The 19553-nt window shown below is 37.6% G+C and overlaps 1 protein-coding gene across 1 annotated transcript in view; it reads left to right on the forward strand.

The window, feature by feature from the left end:
• Window positions 1–668: 668 nt before the first annotated feature.
• HCN1 (hyperpolarization activated cyclic nucleotide gated potassium channel 1) overlaps window positions 669–19553 on the forward strand; it is a 320367-nt gene continuing 301482 nt past the window's right edge. Inside the window, exon 1 of the mRNA XM_072951061.1 lies at window positions 669–1148. Coding sequence (XP_072807162.1) covers window positions 736–1148 — 413 coding nt within the window. The 5' untranslated portion in view covers window positions 669–735. The remainder of the gene's footprint in view (window positions 1149–19553) is intronic.

The following is a 19553-nucleotide window of genomic DNA, read 5'->3' on the forward strand; positions in this document are numbered from 1 at the left end:
TGTATCCTCCCCCACCCCCACAGGTTCCCGTCTAGTCATGAAATTGATCATCCATAGTCAAACTTTACTTTCTTATGTACATCTAGCTTTACAGTGAATTTTCTGCACGCAGAGCCAGCGTCTCCCCCTTTTTATATCTGTAACATCATTCAAACAGGCGTTCAGACAATGTGACAAGGTCTCAATGAGTTCAGGGATGTTTGTTTCTCTTGGATGAACATACAGCCGGTAGCTCAGTCTTTGTCTTTCTGTCTCTCTCTCCTTTTTCGTGCAAACATACACCGAGTCTCTCGCAAAATGTACAAATAAATGTGTCCGAGGGCTCCCCAGTTCAATGTCACGCTGGGCAGAAGTGGAGCAAGAGTGGAGGGAGAGCGTGCCGTGTGCGGGCGGGGAGAGTCCCTTTCCGGCCAGCAGAGGGCAGCCGAGGGGAGGCGCTGGCGCGCGAGGGCTGAGCGGAGCCTCGCCTCGCTCGGGCAGCCTCAGCCTCAGCACCAGCCGCGCCGGAGCCCGGAGCGCAGCCACTGAGGGCAGCGGCGGCGGCGGGAGCGAGGCGCGCAGCGAGCAGCGGCGAGGGCGGGAAGCAGGAGCCGCCGCCGCCGCCGCCGCCGCCGCGACGGGCAGCCAGGCTCGGCGGCCGCCGGCTCGGGCCCCTGCCCCCTCCGCTTCGTGTCCCCGGCGCCGGGCGGCCGGCGAGTCTGGAGCCCGCGCCGTCGCCGGCCGCGTCCTCCGGGCATGGAAGGAGGCGGCAAGCTGAACTCCTCGACCAACAGCCGGGACGATGGTAACAGCGTCTTCCCCTCGAAGGCGCCCGCGACGGGCGGGGGGCCGGCCGCGGCCGAGAAGCGCCTGGGCACCCCGCCGGGGAGCGGCGGGGCCGGAGCGAAGGAGCACGGCAACTCCGTGTGCTTCAAGGTGGACGGCGGCGGCGGCGGCGGCGGCGGCGAGGACCCGGCCGGGGGCTTCGAGGACGCCGAGGGGCCCCGGCGGCAGTACGGCTTCATGCAGCGGCAGTTCACCTCCATGCTGCAGCCCGGGGTCAACAAATTCTCCCTCCGCATGTTTGGGAGCCAGAAGGCGGTAGAGAAGGAGCAGGAAAGGGTTAAAACTGCAGGCTTCTGGATTATCCACCCTTACAGTGATTTCAGGTGAGGACTCCCTGTCGCCGCCCCACCCTCCCTTCCGGGCGCGCCCTCAAACGCGCTTCCCCGCTCCTGGGAGGGGGCGCCCCGCGGCTCGCGGGGAGGGGGTGCGGGGCGCGCGGCGGGTGGCGCTGCCGGAGGCTTCTACTCCGGCGGCGGGCTCGACTCTTCTCCAACTAGTTTCCACCCAGGATGGGCTGGCTGATGAGTTCCTGTTGCCCGGGAACCCGAGGGAGGTTCTCTTCCTTTGCCTTGGGAACTTTGGGGCCAGATCGGGAAAGAAGGCCATGGTGACCTCCGAATGGAAGGATGCTAAGTTATGCGGGGAAACTTTTACTTCGGTGATGAGAGTGTTACGGAAGTGGCCAGAAAGTCGTCTTGGGGGTGCCACCCTTCCTCGCATTGCTCCCCCAAGAAGTGGGTCCCTTCCAAAGGGGAAAAAAGGCGCTCCTGGGGTGAGGTGAGGATGGGACGACCGGAGACAGTGACTCACAGGTCCTAGCCGTTCCAGCCTCTGTCGTCCCTGGGGAGTGTTAATCTGTTTTTCATCTGTTTATAGGCACTGGGTATCCTCAGTGCATTTCTTCAGAATAGTGGCTGGCAGGCTGAGGAAGGGTAATTTGCGCTTGGATAGTCCCAGACTTGAGATTTAAGTGGAGCTGGCGCTGCCAGGTGAGGCAGGAGCGTGACAGGAAGCCTCAAGTTCCTGAAACGGAGACAGGGGGCGTTTCCAGAGCCCCCTTCCTGAAACAGAGGGACACCGTTTCTTGACCTTGGCTGTAGTCTATTTCAGAAATCTCTTTTCAGTTTTCCAGCTCAGAAACAAGGGCAGGAGAGCTGTCAGGGAAACTCTGCTTCGGCGAATTAAAATTAAGACGTTTCCTGATCTTATTTGTCGCCCAAATATTCATTCGGTTATAAATAAGCATGTTCAGAGATTATCAAGTGAAGGTCGTGAAGTAGATCCTCTTATTAGCGTTCGAACACCCTGCACTCACGTTATATTAGCGCCTGAATAAGGTTGGGCTTTTAATTAAACACACACACACACAGAGGCACACACACAGGCGCGCGCACCCCCCCCCCCCCCCACCTCTCAGGGTGGATTTATCCGTTTATTTAGCTTAACTAGTTCGAAAAAGAAAAAGAACCAACAAAAAGAGTATTGTGCAAACTAAGCAGTTTTAATAGGCGGCTATGAAACAGTAAACATACTTAGCAATAAAAAAGCATTGTTTTGAATTATGTTTAGAAACTAAGGAAAATTGCCTTAAACTCCACGCCTTAATGGGAGCTGTCCACAGTACTGAATGACATTAGCTGTAGAAAAACCCACACCCCTTCCACACGAAACCTTGGAGCAACTGTCATCACCTTCTCTGAGATATATATACACATACATATAAGTACTTCCATTATTTATGCATCGAGTGAATGGATTTTAGGAAGTGTGTAATTTTAAGGCTCTTATTTGCAAAAACACATGGCAAAGTCCAATGGAGGACTTACAAAAACTAACATCATTTATAGTCCATGGAAAATAAAGAGTTTGACTGAAAGAACGTTCATATTAAAAGTATCTACTAAATGATCAAACGTATTTCCTCCATTAGAAAGATACTTACAGAAGTAAACTTATGAATGACCTTGTTCTAATATTGTCATGTTCTTTAGAATTTTAAAGGTTGAAACCAAATGTTGAATACTATCTCTACCTCAATCTTCAATGGAAGTATATTGCAATCCATATTACAGTTTTTTTCATGAAAAAAAAAACTTTACATGGAAACAGACTTCAGTTTTAATAACAAAAGTAAGCATGGTCTTTCCAGAAATATATGTGGTTCAATATTTACATGCAAATAAGATACTAAACTTTGTTTATTTAATTTCACACTCAATTAAATGGTTACTTACATATGATACTTTTATTTCTTGAACAATGTGAAAAAAGACTATACTTTTTCAAAATGGTGACATAGATCAAATAATTAAACTTTTGTCACTTACTAGATAAAAACATAGGGCCACCTTTCAGGAATTGGAATAGTGTGCCAAAATCTTTTGAATGAATGAAATTCATGAAATGAAAGCTTCTCCACATTTTTCCCAAGTAATTCATATGAGACAAAATATCTCTTTTAAAATGAAAAATTACTACTAAACGAGAAGAAATTGAAATCAATAGATAGTTCAATTTTATCATGCATTTCAAAGAAATGAGAGATGATTAAAAAGTGAGCTAAAACTCTAAACAAACTCCAGTATGGAGTAGTAGTTTGGAATATTTGATATTCCCTTTCATAATTGGAAAAAGAAAATGACAGATATAAATTAAACAACTGCTATGATTTAGATTTTTAACTGGAAGGAATTTGAAAAAAAATTTTTGAAATGCACAATTACTATTTACACCAGTTTTCTAAAACAGCAAACTAAAGAAATAATATAAATACTTGCTTGCATATGTTGATATTTAAGTCTTATTATATCATTAATGTTTTTGTATGATCTCAATACCAATATAAGATTTCCCAAAATCTATGACATGCCAGGATAATGTAATGCAAAAAAGCAAAAATAAGAAAGACAACAATTCTGGCAGTCTATTTTTCCCTGAAGGAAAAGCAGTATGAGAGTAATCACCCAGATGATAGAAATGTTATGGTCGTGATCTGTTTACCTTGGACCCTTTCCTGATGAAGACACTTTAAGGGAAGTGCTTACAATGCCAAACTTATGTTCAGTAATGATTTAGTGACTTGGAAAGTGACGCTTAAGAATATACTTCCATGGAGGATGGGGGATATACCAGAAATTAAAGATACCCAGGTTTTTTGTTATTGTTGTTGTTACTGTTTTTTTTCCCTTCACTACCCTAAGCCTTTGCATGACCAGGGAAGTTTGGTCGGTCAGCTCTTTGGTTAGCCCCACACTGCTGAGCATAGCCGGCCCTGCCGCTCCAGGGCACGTCAGGACTGTAACACTGCGGCTAATGATCTAGTGTCCCTTCTCAGGGTGATTGATTTCTGAGGCAGGCTGTTCTGCCCCTGAGACTCCCAGAGAGCTAGCTCGGTGCCTGTCTCGCCGGCCTGGGCCCCGGAGTGCTGTTGCTGTGTCTGGCAGGTAGTTTTCTCCTACATCCGGTGTAAGTAGGGCAGAGGCGCTGTATTTCCCTTCCTCCTCAGGGGAGGATGATGTTAGAAACCTTCAGGGACCGAAGAGGAGTCAAATACTATCAGTGCTCTTGGAAATAACTGGGTGAATGCTGCAGAATTGAGTAAAAATATCATATGCTTTTGTTTATACCATGGTATATAGTCACCCAAACTAGGGAAAATATAGTTACTTAAAAAGTAAACTTACACTGATTTTTCTGTGGGGAGGACATGGTCTTGGTCCTACTGAGTTCCCTGTGAACAACATACCCACACAAATATTTAATTGAAGGTTAAATATGATTTTGAGGTTACTAACAGTGATTATATGTTTATTAGTTAAAACTGTACATTTCATTCATTTAACAATTAAAAAAAAATGACCCTGGCCAAACACTGCTTTCATAGCCAGTCCTTCACTATGATATAATCACGCAAATGAACTGAGAGACTACTTGGAAGACTTCTGTGGATGGTTATTATTGTGTGAGTAATTTATCTTAGAAAAATTTATTAACAAACTATTTGCCGTTTCAGGGATTCTGACGTTATTTTGTTGGATCATGCTTACATAAGTGCTTTTTTAAAAATAATGTTCCTATTCCATATATATTGCCAGCCAACATCTTGCCTCTGGTAAGGGAGAAGATTTTATATCTTGACTCATTATTTCTTCCACTGCTTTTCATCAATTAGTGTGAGTAACTGTGAAAAGCTTATTGTGTCGTAAGGATACAAGGACCCTAGAGACCGAAGTCATGTCCCGAAGATGCTGCTGGTCCTGGCCTGCTGCCTCTGCCTCATGTTGCAGCCACGACTGTGCTGATGTCAGAGGTCACTGATGTGTTCATTAGTGAGGGGAGGCTTCCTTCATATTACAGTCAGTCAGAGAGAGACCGCTTGTTTCTAGGAGCTTCTCATGAGAAAACAATTCAGCCTTCTGGGGTTTAAGGACTAATTAGCCTACTGTTGTGTTATCTTTGTGCTGAATGCACTCTGTATTCTCCCAGCAATGCTCCTTTTCTTTGCTTTCCGTATTAAAGACAGCCAAAATTAACCATAAGAATTTATTTTTTTCTCTGTTAGGCGAACCTGTTTATATCTTTTAAATTCAATTAAGTTCTTATTGGTTTAGCAATTGTTAGGCCCAATTAAAGTGGAATAATTGGAAAGATTTGGAAGTATGAATTTATTAAATTATTTTTTCTTAGTATATGTGTAAGTTATAAAGCTTCAAATTTTATTAAATATTTCATTAGTTAATTGCACTTAATAAATATAGTGATTATACTATCAAAATATTATAGGATGTTTTCCATTTTTTTTCCTGAGCAACTTTGCCTTTAAACCTGCTTTTGGGGACTTGGTGTAAATTAAGAGTCTTTGGGCAAAAACACTCTTACCAATTCATATTTAATTATGTGGACTTGTATTTACAAATTTGTATGTTGAATAATAATGAAAGAATTTTAAATACATAGGAACCATGTATTATTTATCTTTGTTATTGTAGGCTCACTTAACGGAATTTAATTAAACTGTATCTGCTTGATACAAAACCGCAAACCAAAATATCACCAAAATATCACCAGAAAACAATTTCAGTAGTATTTGTTATTCTGCATTATTGCACTCAATGAACCTGTGTCCCAAAGTGAGTATAAAGCAAGCAAAATATATCTGTGATTTTTATATGAGCACTTTGCCATTCTGAGTATTATTCTTCAGATAATTTACTTAACTACTTGGAGACAAAAATTGGGCTTAGGATGAGGACTTTGAAATAGAGTTTTTTGAAAGTATAGTACAAGTTATGGCAGACTGTTAGCACTGCATGAGGAGTGCTGAACATGTTCGGGGTCTGTGATAAATTTTCATTTTGTCATTTTGGGTACAGAAGTAGCAAACCATGAATTAGGCTGACACCATATATTTTAGGAGCAGAGGTAGTGGTAATGAAGAAAAAAATCTGCATGCACTAGTTAAAAAGACTGTTTTCACTTACACTAAGTACTTCCCTCCTAAAAATAATTTTCTTTGTGAAGGCATCTTGATGTACAACTTAACATTTTTTTTTCCAGAAAAAAATAATCAAGGAAAATGGTGATGCTCCCTGGTTCATCCTGGAATTTTCTGTTTTTGCAAAATAAACCTTCCTGGCTCTATTCTGTGTATGTTTGTGTGTCTGTGTGAGAGAGAGACAGAGAGAGAGAGAGAGAGAGAGAAACTATTCAAGGGACATCTGTATACAAGGGACATATGATAATTGCTCATTTATCTGACACATTTCACCGAAGTTTGAGTGATAAAAATTCATTTCATGACCCTTTTCAATTTTATTTGTTACTTTTCTCATAATATTCTTCAACCATTTCACCTAAGAAATAACTACTCAGTTAAAGCAAAGTAGTATAATTATGCATGCTTTAGATTTACAATTTGACCATCTTATTTACATAGACCTGGTTTTTGTTTTCAAGATGTTAATTATAACTCTAAAGAAGTAAGGCCAAGTACACACACATAGAGTTAGCAACTGTTTACAGATTTTGAACGTTCAGGGTTGCTTCCGGTATTTCAGTATTATAAACAGTGCTGCTGCAAACGTTACTCTTCATTATATTCTGAGCAGAGAGTAGGGAATAGAAATACTGGCTATGAACATTTTGGAGATTCTGTACATATTGATTTTACCAATTAATACTGCCACCAGCTGAGACACTTGTTAAAATTATAAGTGATGTTGGTTCACTAAGGTTGATGTTCCTGTTTAGATATACACAGGGAGTTTTAGAATAGGAAGTCAAAACTGTCCTTCATTCTTTTCGTCACAGAGGACATAGAGCAGCAAGTCTGATCTTATATTATGTTATCTAATGTCTAGTAATGTTATCACACTGATTAAAACCTTTTAAGGGCTTCCCACGACTCTTAGAATACATTTGATAGACCCTACGTGAGCTCCAAGAGCTTGCATAGCTTCAGTCTGTCTGTGCACCATTATCACACACCACTCACTCCCTCAGTTTTCAGCTACCTGGGTGAATTTTCCGCTCCTAGGATCTGCTAAGTTCTCTCCTAGCACAGAGATTTTGATGTGACATTTAACTCCACTGCTTGCAACTCTCTTTTCACTTTTCATCATCCTGCATCATATCTTATTTCTCCTGGTCAGTTGGATTTCAGTTTAATCATGGTGATCACCTTCACCACCTCCACCTCCATTTTATTTTCTGTCTGGGCCTCCTGTTTCATCAAAATTTATAATTATATTTTATGTATGTCCCTCCACTAGAATTTAGGCTCCATGACTTCATTAATAGTATTCAGTTTTATATTCCTAATGCCTTAAAAAATGCACATAATAGATTTTCTTCCTAGCAAGCTTTCTCAGAGGCTTTATTTTTTAACAGGTTTTTTTGAGGTATCATTCACCTACTATACAGTTCACTCATTGGAAGGGTATGATTGAATATTCTCTAGTATGTTCACAGAGTTGTGCAACCATTACCACAATCAATTTTAGAAAATCTTATCGAGAAGGAACCTCAGACCCATTAGCACTCGTTTCTGTCTTTCCCTCCTCCCTCCATGGCTCTGTCCAACCACTAATCTATTTTTTGCCTCCATAAATCTTTTTTTTATTCTGGACATTTCATATCAATGGAATCATACAATATGTGGTCTTTTGTTACTGGCCTCTTTCACTTACCATTAATGTTTTCAAGTTTCCTCTGTATGGTAGCATGTTTCAGTACTCTATTTCTGTTCTGCTGAATGCCATTCCGTTGTATGGATATACCAAATTTTATTTATCCATCCTTCAATTGATGGATGTCTGGATTGTTTCTAGCTTTTGGCCTTAATGAATGCTGCTGGAATGAACATTGCTATACCATTTTTTGTGTGTGTGCAGAGATGTATTTTCATTTCTCTTAGAAGTGAAATTGCTGGGTCAACATAACAGACTTTTAAAAAGTATTATGGAATGAACAGACAATGAATTAGTGTCCAACCAGAGTATACCACATTTATTCTTAGCATTAGTAAACTCACATGAAGAAAGCTTTCTTTGCCTTCAGCAATGCCTGGCATCTCCCTGCTGCCACCTGCAAGTACATGCCCCAGCTGTTACATTTTCCTGCCCAATATACAAATGACTAAATGAAACTTCAGGGAGATGAAGCAGCATGAACCTGGTGACATAGATAGACAGTAAGAACTGGGCCAGGAGTTCAGCTCTTTGAATCACTCCAGTTCTTTCACCTAAAAAGAAACAAGGCTGACAGTATAAATAATTCTCCAAACCTGCAGGGAAACATTATGTTACACCTAATTGTTTATTTTTTTCTCCCTTGTGAAGCCATCCCAAAGTAATATGAAAAAACACAAAGATGCACAGATGACTAGAAGAAAGAGGAGGAAGAAAAAAAGGGATCTCAGAACATTTTGGAAAATAGAAAGCTAATGGAGAAGTTTTTCTTCTTGCACAGTTCTTCATCGTTGAGCCATAGTAGAGTTCAGGACATGAAAGGACCAGTTAAGAAATAGTTTCCAGGAAAACCAGGCTGAAACCAGGAGGATTAAATAAGGGTCTCCTTAGTGAAAAGAGAACTCTTAATCCTAACATTAGAACACTCGTAGCTGGTCGGTTCTTCCCTGGCAGCAAACTGGGGAAGAATATTTCCAATGGGAGACATTTCAAGGTCTTCCAGTAAAAATTCTTTTTATTTATTACCTAATGACCTTGCTAAAAGCCTCACCTATGTACATAGGGACTGTATGTATATTTTGGTATTAGATTGTGTGATATAATCTAAAAGCAAAAGATTACAAGACTTTTGAGAAAAGTCTTCATCAGAAAAGAGAAAAACTAACCAAACAGCAAAAGGAAGTCGAGAGATCAGAGAAGCATTTGGGATTAATGGGAAATTCAACATTATTTAAAGATACGCTAAAAATGATATCTTTTGGAAAATATTTTATCTGCACAATAAAGACAATGTGCTATGAAAGTTTACCCAGGATGTAGTAAGTTGATACAGAAAGTCTAGGGAGCCCTTAGAATTAAAGCAAAAAGTAGAAAAAGAATAGAAAACATAAGCAAAATAAAGGATAATTTATAAGGTCCAATTCCAAGTCTGTAAAAAGAGTTCCAGGATAAGAATATAGTATGAAAAATGGGTATACAGAATTAACAGAGAAATTTGAAACAAATTTTTCCAGATAGCAGGGAGTGAACTGTCTTTTCTGAGAAACTCAGCAGAGTGTTCAGTACCATAAAAGGAAAAACCCCACCAGAGGTCATCACACAGAAGCTTCAGAACACTACTGACTCAGGAAAAACAAAAACAAAAAAACAAAAAAGTTTTCAAAGAGAAGGTTACATATCAGGAAGTGGGAAATACTGTAAGCTAAATGACAGTGTGACAAAGTCTACAAAGTTCTGAGGGAAAGCGACTTCTGAAAGAACTGTATACCCTGCCATAATATGACGATTAAATAAAGACATGCAGAGTTCAAGAACTCTGATACTAACCACCCACATATCCTTTCTTACAAAGCTACTGGATGATGTGCTCCAGCAAAACAAGGAATTACACTAAATAACGTGAAACAGAAGATGAGATATGGGATCCAACACAGAAGAACTTTGAAAGAGTACTCTTGAGTAGCTAGTCTTGAAGGAAATCAGTCTAGACAGAGGCTCTGGAGAAGGGCCTTCAACATCAGCATTTGAAAAGTACTTTAATAGGTGTTGCACAGATCATCTGGAACCAGATATCTACAACTTTCATATAAATATCTATTACATTGACTACACGAATAAACAAAAGACCTTTATCAACTGCAGAATGATTTGCAGGTGTATAAAAAAAGAAAAAAAAAACAATTGGCTCAGCAGGGAATAACACCTGATCCTAATAATGTAAACAAAGTTGACTGATTGAAGCAAAGATTATTGTCCAGTTATTCTGGGAGGACAGGGGAAAGGTAGAGGAAGGTTGGGTATTCTCAAAAGCTAAATCCTCATCTGCCATAGTTGGAACTTAGTAGGGTTTAAAGTTGATGTATCAATTTCCTTTTGAAATATGAGTTAAACGTCAAAAGAAACAATTAGGGTGTTTGAATTAAGGAAGTGGGTGTGTAGAGTGAAAGGAATGGAGCAAAGCTTATGTGTTCTTGTAATCCTTCAATACTATTTTACTTTTTTAAAACAGACTATGTTTTGAGGTGACTTATTGTTTTGTTAGGAACACAGACTCTGGAGCAAGGCTCTTTGGGTTAAAATCCCAGTATCTGGGCCTCAGTTTCCTCAATTATAAAATAGAGAAAATAATTTAGATACAAATCTTATTGGGTTGTGGGGAAGATACATATTTTATATCTGTATTATGAGTATATAGTGTCTAGATATGTAGTGCTTAGAAATTATGGTCTGCTTCTTAATGCTATGTAAGTGTTAGCTATTATTGTGAAAGTAAAATTGAAACAGAAGTAAGAGTGTGAACTATTTGAGAAAGAAAAATATCCTCTAAGTACACACTTGACAGTCTTCAGAATTCCTTAAGCAGCTGTGTCTGTGAAGGCTGGGCCCTGTAAGTGATGTGCTGTTCTGCTTTCTTTTTATCCTCAGGGAAGTCTGGGCAGCAGAAACCCTGCTGTGCCTCAGCAGATTTTGTGGGTGCTCTAGGAAATAAGTTCACTCTTGAGGCAATAAGCACTGGAAAACTTCTAATACATCTTCTATCTGCAAGATTTTCCAGATACAACAGTATCTGCTGTTGTTGACCATTTAGAAATAGCTTTTAGGAAAATTCTAATGGCATTGAGTTGCATATATTCTTGCCCATTAATCTTTATTTTCTTCAGAAAATGGCAAAAACCATTTGGGATCTCATTTCAAATCAGATAATATTATATTTGAGCCAAATAAGATGATTCATAACTTGCCAGATTCTTTCATTTTCCTTTTTGTGGTCAGTTTTTTTTCCCCCATTGGAGCATAATTGACTTACAATGTTGTATTAGTTTCAGGTGTACCGCATAGGGAGTCGATATTTTTATACATTATGAAATAATCACTGTGATCAGTCTAGTTAGCATCTATCACTATACAAAGTTGTTATGATATTAATGATTATATTCCCTATGCTGTATGCTACATTCCCTGTGACATTTTAATTTTATACTTGGAAGTTTGTACTTCTCCATCCCCAACATCTATTTATTATTTATTGTCAAATTTAATAATCTATTAAAAATGGTTGTTTAGAAATGCAATTGAAGAACAGATCTTTTTTTATGTCATTTTAGAGCAGCTGTCATATATTGACCTTGGAATGTGTTAGCCTTGTTATTTTTTAAAAAGAAAATATACCTTACTAAAAACCATACAATCTTGGTTATTTGAGAGATATGAGCAGAGGCTGAGAAAATGAATGTTGAAGATTTTATGAGTAATACTTCTAAGGAGAATGAGTATTCCTTATTTTTTCTGTAGAAGAGTCATTCATTGTTGAAATACTTATTTTTAAAAAGGTTCTTTGTTCTGAGCAGTAACTTTGGTGTTGGTGTTGAATAACCATGTAAGTGAATTAGGACGAAGATTAGAAATAGATATATTGTCTGGGATTCAGATGTACTTTTAAAAATATATAAAGCAGCAGAAATATGTGCTAAAACCACTTAGTTATGGTTGTGTATGTATTGAGTAATATAGATAACCCCAGAATTCTATTTGTTGTGATTACTGATTCTACTAATCATTCATGACTGTCCATTTCTGTCAGTGACACTTAGGCTTCCAGGCCTAGAGAACACCCTAAGAATCAAATGAAAGCTGTCGATTTTCTGCCTGGGAAAGTGCTTCTATTCACAAAATTTCTGTCTGTGATTTCAAGAGGTTTGTGGTTCCCTTGAAGTACATTTATTTTTGGACTCCACCTTAAGACTTCTTGAACTATCCAGTATTTTTACACAGGAATATGACACTAAAAACAATGCATGGAAGACCCAGAGAGAAATAGTTTTGCTTCGGTCTTTAAGAATTAGAGCTGTAGCTAGAAAGACTTGCTTGGGAGGGAGAGAATTCCATTAATCGAGTTAGTTCAATTTTGAAACTATGATTGTGGATATATAATAAAAATGCCACAGACAACAAAAACCAAGAATATAAACTATATATAATGAGTTATACAATAAAGAGTATTAATCAATTAAAATAATTGAGTAAAATCCATTGTTATCAGATTGCAACAAAATTAAATCCAAATAGATTTAAATTTATAAAAGGTAAAAATAACTTTAATCAGAGTTCCTAGAAGAAAATTAGTGAATTGTTTAATAATATTGCTATGGGGGAGAGCGTTCCATCAGGTGACCCCAAAGACTATGTAAATTGTTGCTACCTTTCTAAAGGTCAGTTTGACCCAATAGAAAAAGTTTTTGAAAATGTATAGGCTAGTACATTATTTTACAGGAAAAATATGACACATTTGTAAATACATGGACACAGGGATGATTCCTGTAATATTCTTCATAGTAATAGAAAATCATAAACAAATAAAATGTGAGTAAAATTTCCACCCTGTCCTAAACCCCAGTTATCAGGTATGCCCTGTATCTCTGCCCTGACTTTTCTTCATAGAATTTCTCACCATTTCTTATATTAAATGTTTTGTTTACCTCATTTGATTACCTCTCCTCATCTATAATTTAAGCCTCACTTAGGGTGAGAATTTTTTTTGTATTGTTTTAACCATTTTCCCTCCAGACTAGATGTGTGCATGACGCAAAGTATGCACATAATAAATATGAATGAGTGAAGAAACTTAAGAACATGAGGCTTAGTCTTGGTTTTTGTACACAATTTCCCCTGCATTTTCTACAAAAAAACTGAATATTTTAATTTACTGTGGATAGCTTAATCTGATATACAGAAACATGTTTTTAGAAAGATTTTATGCTATTTAAAATAATATACAGGCGTACTTGTATTAATTCTATTTACAATAACGCTTGCTTTTATGTAGTTTCTAAAACATCTCTTGGGATGGCTTGTTTCACAACTAAACTAAATGTTATTGGCTTTGGAATCATTGGAATCAATGCTATCTTCATCAAAATAGAGTTGAAAATATATTTCTTTCGGCAATGACATTAAGAAAGAATAACAGTTTACTCTCTTGTATTCTTGTATGTATCATCCTTTTTTTTTTTTTTTTTGCCAGATTGCACTGCTTGGTATAATAGTGAACATTTTGTTTCAAGCCCTATTGTATAGGAATGGAAAATCAACACTGTTTCTATAGGTATAATTAATAAAATATTGAGTCAGTGTTTTGAAAGAGGATTAATTTTGAATTTTAACTCTGTGGTAAGCAGGTTCTTTTATTGTGTTCACTATAAAGATCAAAAATTTTAACCAACATTTTTCTGAGTAAGCACTACTAAATTGGTTCTTATGTAGTTAATGGAAGGATATCATAGCCCTCAATACAAGAACATTTAGGTTGGCATAATTTTCAAAAGGAAAGGGAACTGAGTCTAAGAAGAAAGCAGTAGTTTGGTTTTTGGACATAAGAACAGAGCAAATGGGTAGAAAAACCAAAAATACCCTGGACAACTGCTACAGCCAGACTATCCCCTTGAACCTGAAGGGTAAGTCCCAATTAGGAATCGACCTGTGACAACCACAAGACCTGTGTTTTGTGAACCTCCACATAGGTCAAAGGAAGGAAGTAATGGGAAGCAAGGTCATCTGATAGACCTGAGACAGGTGGACCTCCCATGTAACCAACTGGTATTTGTTGGAAGAGGAGCCAAAACTGACATGGGATTTGCACAATCCAGTAGCAGGAGGTCTGCAGTCATTTTGGGGGCAGGAAGTATATGTTAGGGGCCTGGAACAACTTAACATACCAGACAGTAGGGAAGCTGTCAAAGACTACCAAGGTAGTATAAAAAAATATATAGGTGTCAGCTTGAAGGAGCCAAGACGGGATTCAGGAAGCATAAGAATTTCAATGAATTCAAACTTATCAAGTGTTTAAACTTAAGTTCATAATAATATAAAAAATGATTGTCTACTGAAACTCATAGGGACCCAACTCATTACCTTGAAACCTGGGAAAACAAAAGGAAAGAATCAGGCATTTACCCTGCCTTTCCTATTTTATCTGGACCAATGTTTAACCTTTGTAGTGGAGGAAAAGAGTATCCTTATAAAATTATTTAAAGTAATACATGAAAAGATAATAATATAATTAGAAAATCATGATTTTGCTATCCCCATTCAATGAATGATCTAGATACTAGTCAGCAGTAGGCACTCAAATACAGAGGGCGGAAGAACATGCTGAACTTGAACTTTGAGTATGTAATCAGCAAAATCTAGTGTTGGAGAACTGACTGGCATGCCACCCAGGGTCTTCCACAGATAAACAGTAAGAAAAAAATGGGATGGAGGGGAATATGTCAATTAAGAGATGTTCTGAAAATGGAGGTTTCGGACAGAACAAACTGTACAATCTAGGGATGCACAATTGTGATGAAATTATGGTGAAATTTAAGGAAGCAAATACTATGAAAGTCAACAGAGCTGTTATTTTGGAGGGGGGATGGGGGCTGTGATGGGGACTGTGTACATGAATGAGCTTCTTAGGTGGGTGGCAAAGTTCTAGTTCTCATCCTGGGTGGTGATTTCAAGGTTGTCTGGCTTATAAGAAATCACTGTTATCTCTAGTTTGCGGTATCTGTTTTATTTTACAATAAAAAGCAAAGAAAAAAAGGGTATAGGTCTTAATTTCCAAAAAGAAAGATCAAGCTATAATGAAAAGAAATACAATATTACTATTTATCTCTGTGTTTTACTCACAGATCTGATTTGTATTTGCAAGAAAACTCTAATAATGCTAAGGCAAAGCAATGAGATGCCACTTTATGGTGGGGAAATGACTCGTATAATCTCAGAAAAATCAGAACCTTAATTCTTTTAACTTGATTTGAGGAGATATACAACCTCTTTGAAGCTAATCTGTAAAATTTGAGAAAATCATGTCTATCCCCTTAAGAGATAATAAGATAGTATATGAAAAGTCTCACACGTATCCAATAAGTAATGAATATTAAATTCCCTTTTCACTTTTTTTGTTATCCTGTTAATGGTATGTAAATACAAATAAATAAGTAATAGTGGTTTTTCTAAAACCCATGAGATACTCATAAACTCGCTCATTCAGTACACATTGAGTGCTGAGTATGTTTTCAGGGACTATTAGATGCTTTAGATATAAAAAAGAATAAAACCAAGTCACAGCCTTTTAGAGGTTTTTTTGTCTAGTAAAGGAGACAGGCACAAAAGAAAGTAGCTTTAATGGAAGGAAAGAATACTGATAAGAAACTTGTATAAAATTGTACCACTAGAGAAAATCATGATGCATTAATTCTATAATATTTAATCATCAGCTAAATTTTAGAATTTATTTCTCAGATTTTTTTCCACAAACCATTACAAATAATCAATGCTTTTGCAAGTAATTTTTTTTTTCCTAAAAAAGCAGTACCTCTGCTGGGGGAAAATTCTCTTGGATTTTTAACATTTAAATCTTTATAGTCCATTGTTACACTATTGTGATTACCAGAAAGCATGAAGTATTTTCAGGCTTGTTTCAAAAGGCAAGTTGAGAATTACCTCAAAATTGTGTATTTAAAAGAAAGAACAATCCACTGGAAAATGGCAAAGGGATTTATTTACTGATTGAAATGTGGACTGCCTCTGTATCTCTTTCCGATGTAGAATAAATGTAATGTATATTCCTTCTGTATTAACAAATCATGTTGGAAGGAGAGAGAAAAGCTCTTAACCTACTTTCCTATCTTCAGTTTTTAACTTTATCATGCTTGTTAATTGCCTGGGTGTCCTTTAACCATCTATTTCCATGATTCTTTCCCAGAGGCTTGGTTTAATTTTAAAAGTGCAGTGTACTCAGCCCTAATTATGTGAGAGCTCACTGTAGGCAAACAGCAAGAGATAGTAATGACCAAAATGTCTTCTTAAATCAGTGCCAGGATACCACAAGCACAATGCTGTAAACATTTCATGACTAGGAAATACAACTATATAAGGTAATACTTAGATGCAAGTGATGTTTGAAAATAGGATTCCTTCCTTAGAAACATGACTTTACTAGGTGTGATTTTTAAAATATACAATTTTTGTAATTTTACACATTTTATTTCTCTTATCAAGTGTTTAAACAAGCTGAATACTCACAGTCTCAACTTCTTTTCATAATCAGTAACTAGACATGAAGTGGTTCTACTTTATCTGAATTGGAATATAAGTTCACAGAATATGCAGTCTGTGTGCCTAGAAATACTGTCCCTTGTTTTCTTGGAAAAGCATGCTACTCTTTTGACTTAAATGTCCGTAGTAAATCAAGAAATCAAGCATTATCTGTCACTGTTATTTTTACATTAATTTAGTGGGAGAAAGAATTACTGTTGAAATGTTTTAGCTGGCCATATATGGTAAAATCAAGAGCCAGTGGTTTATTCCACAAAGGATGGTCAAAATGCAGGACTGCCTGCTGAGTTCAAACTGTGTGCCAGACGCTCTTCTAAGTGCCTTTATTTATGTTGTCTCACTGAGTCCTTGGAGCAACTCTGCAACAGGACTATTTGCGTCAAACTAGAGCTTAGGAAACCAGATGATGGAGAGGTTAAGGAATCAGACAGCTTCTCAGTGGGAGAAGCTGGGGTCTGAACCCAGGGTTCTGTGTGAGAGCCCACACAGAACTTTTCCCAGAGGAAGTCAGTCATATCCTGATCGAGTGTTTTTCTGACTTTATGAAAAATGTACTCTTGGAATTTATATATTCTTTTCCAGGCTGTAAGAATCTTATTTAGCTGATCATATTGAGTAGGAAATGCTGCCCCATTAGCCAAATATTGGCTGCAGTGTTTTGAGAGCTTCATTTCTGGTTCATTATGTTGGATTGGAGTCTATGAGTCGAAACCTAATTATTTCAAATGTTCATTTGTTTTTCTATAAAGCTAAATATTTGACAGTAAAGAGTTAAGGGTAAATCCTGAAAATTGGAATGTTCTTATTCAAGCAGGCAAATAAAATAGAAATGAAACTATAATGACTTCTTTTGACTCTACTTAAGTTTAGTACTCCAGAACGTATAAGAACCAGTGAAAACAATTCTAATCCTAAAAATACTTTTGATTTCCTTTCATTATGTTTTCCTGCATTCTTGTAACTGACAGTGCTTACATACCAAAACGAGCAGACTATACAAATGAAAATAGCAATGAAGAGCTATACTACTCAAAACGAAGGCATTGGGAGATATTTGGAAATAGAAAGAAGCTATAAAACTTGAGCTACATATGATATTATTGAAGAGAGATAGTTATCACACAAAAAGTTCAGTGTTTGCCATTAGATTGCAATCTGCCACCATATAAACTTTATATATTGGATAGCTTATAAATTGTAATTCTTTAAAATAATGGATTACAATTGCTTGGGAAAATTTAAGAGGGTTTTCGTTAGACTTAGAATGTACTGAAAAAAGGCAACTAAGAAAGGCAAGAAACTGTGTAAGATTTTATGTGGCAGATGCCTAAGAAATTCCCCCAAACTATTGTCCTACTGTGCTTCTGAGATCATTCCCTCTGGTTTCTTAAGGTACAATAACAGGATGATACATCTAATGGAATCACTGCTTCCAAAGATAATTATTTCATAACTCACCATTACTTACTGGGACTGTGGAGCAGCAGAAATAACCTGAGAACCTAAATTCCAAACAGAATTAGGAAGAATAAACACAAAGATATTGGAGAAAGGAAATACCCTTCTGAAACTTATCAGTTTAAAAAACAAAATTAATTTTAAATCCTTAGAAAAATAAGATGGCTAACATTATCACCAATCTTCAAGATCAGAATTTCCTGGATAATAATGGGTAATTAGAAAATGTATTTCATCATTTCTCCTCCCTAACTTAAGTAAATTTAAATTCTTTGTCTGTAAGAAACATGCTTAAAGCACTTTAGACAACACAAAACAAAACAAACCCTTGGCTCTTGGTGGTTTTTGCTACTTTCATAGTTTACAAACTTTTGTAAAGATAAATTTATATTCACTTTCTCTCCCTTGTTTATCATTACACCTAAACCCTACATTACCTGACTTTCCATTTGAGTAATATCCTGGAAAAAACCAACCAACGAATCAAATAACACATCTTACAAATTTCATTTAACTTGCTTGTTTCTAAATTTAGTAAACACTTTCCAGACCTTATTTAACTGACCCTTATTGGTACTTGACGCTCGTTCTTGACTTCTCTGTCCCTCCCCTCCTTTGGTTATCTTCCTGCATCTCTGCCCACTGCTTCTGAAAGTCCCTGTCAAGCTCTAACTCTTTGACCATTAGCTTAAATGTTGATTCTCAAAGTCTAGCTTCAAGGCCTCTTCTCTCCTCTGTACGCATGCTCCTTGGGAAACGTCATCCATTGCCATGTGCTGAACTACCACTGCCTATATGCTAATGATTCTCTGATGTGTTCCAGCCCACAGTATATTCCTTAGCATCAGACCACATATCCAATGGCCTTTTTAATTTATTGTGTTACCTTTGACCTGATGGCCAAAACTGTTCCTCATCTTATCTTTCCTTAAGGATGGAGTGATTAACATTCCTACTTATCCGTAAATCTCAGTATTATCCTAGTTTCCTTCTTGTTCTTCCCTGGCACTCAGGCTTTGGTGCACAGGTGTGTACATGGGCATGTATACACCACACACACACACACACACACGCACCAGACTTACTGTGCCTTACTCATTCTACCTCTTAAATAGCTCCTGAATCTGTCTCTGTCTCTCTACCATCACTGCCATGGATCGGGTCCTCTTCTCTCTTATTTTTCTGTTATGACTGGTCATTGGTTTTTAGTGTGGCTCCACTTCTGTCCTCCAAACCAACACTATGTTGTGCCTACCACATTTTGGTTGTTTGTGAGCATACATACAATGGTCTATCGTGTGTCTGTATTTTTTTCACATTTCCCCAACTATTTAATATGTGTTTAAGGACAAAACCAAAATTAAAAGCTAAATAGAGAGCTTGATCTAGTTATCTATTCTTTGGAGTTAGGCAGAGAAATAGTGCTGGGTTACAGAATTAAACTAGAGATAATAAACCAGAGCCAGATAATTTGTAATGAAATTC

This window comes from Vicugna pacos, chromosome 3 (genome assembly GCF_048564905.1).
Source record: "Vicugna pacos chromosome 3, VicPac4, whole genome shotgun sequence".
Taxonomy (NCBI): Eukaryota; Metazoa; Chordata; class Mammalia; order Artiodactyla; family Camelidae; genus Vicugna; species Vicugna pacos.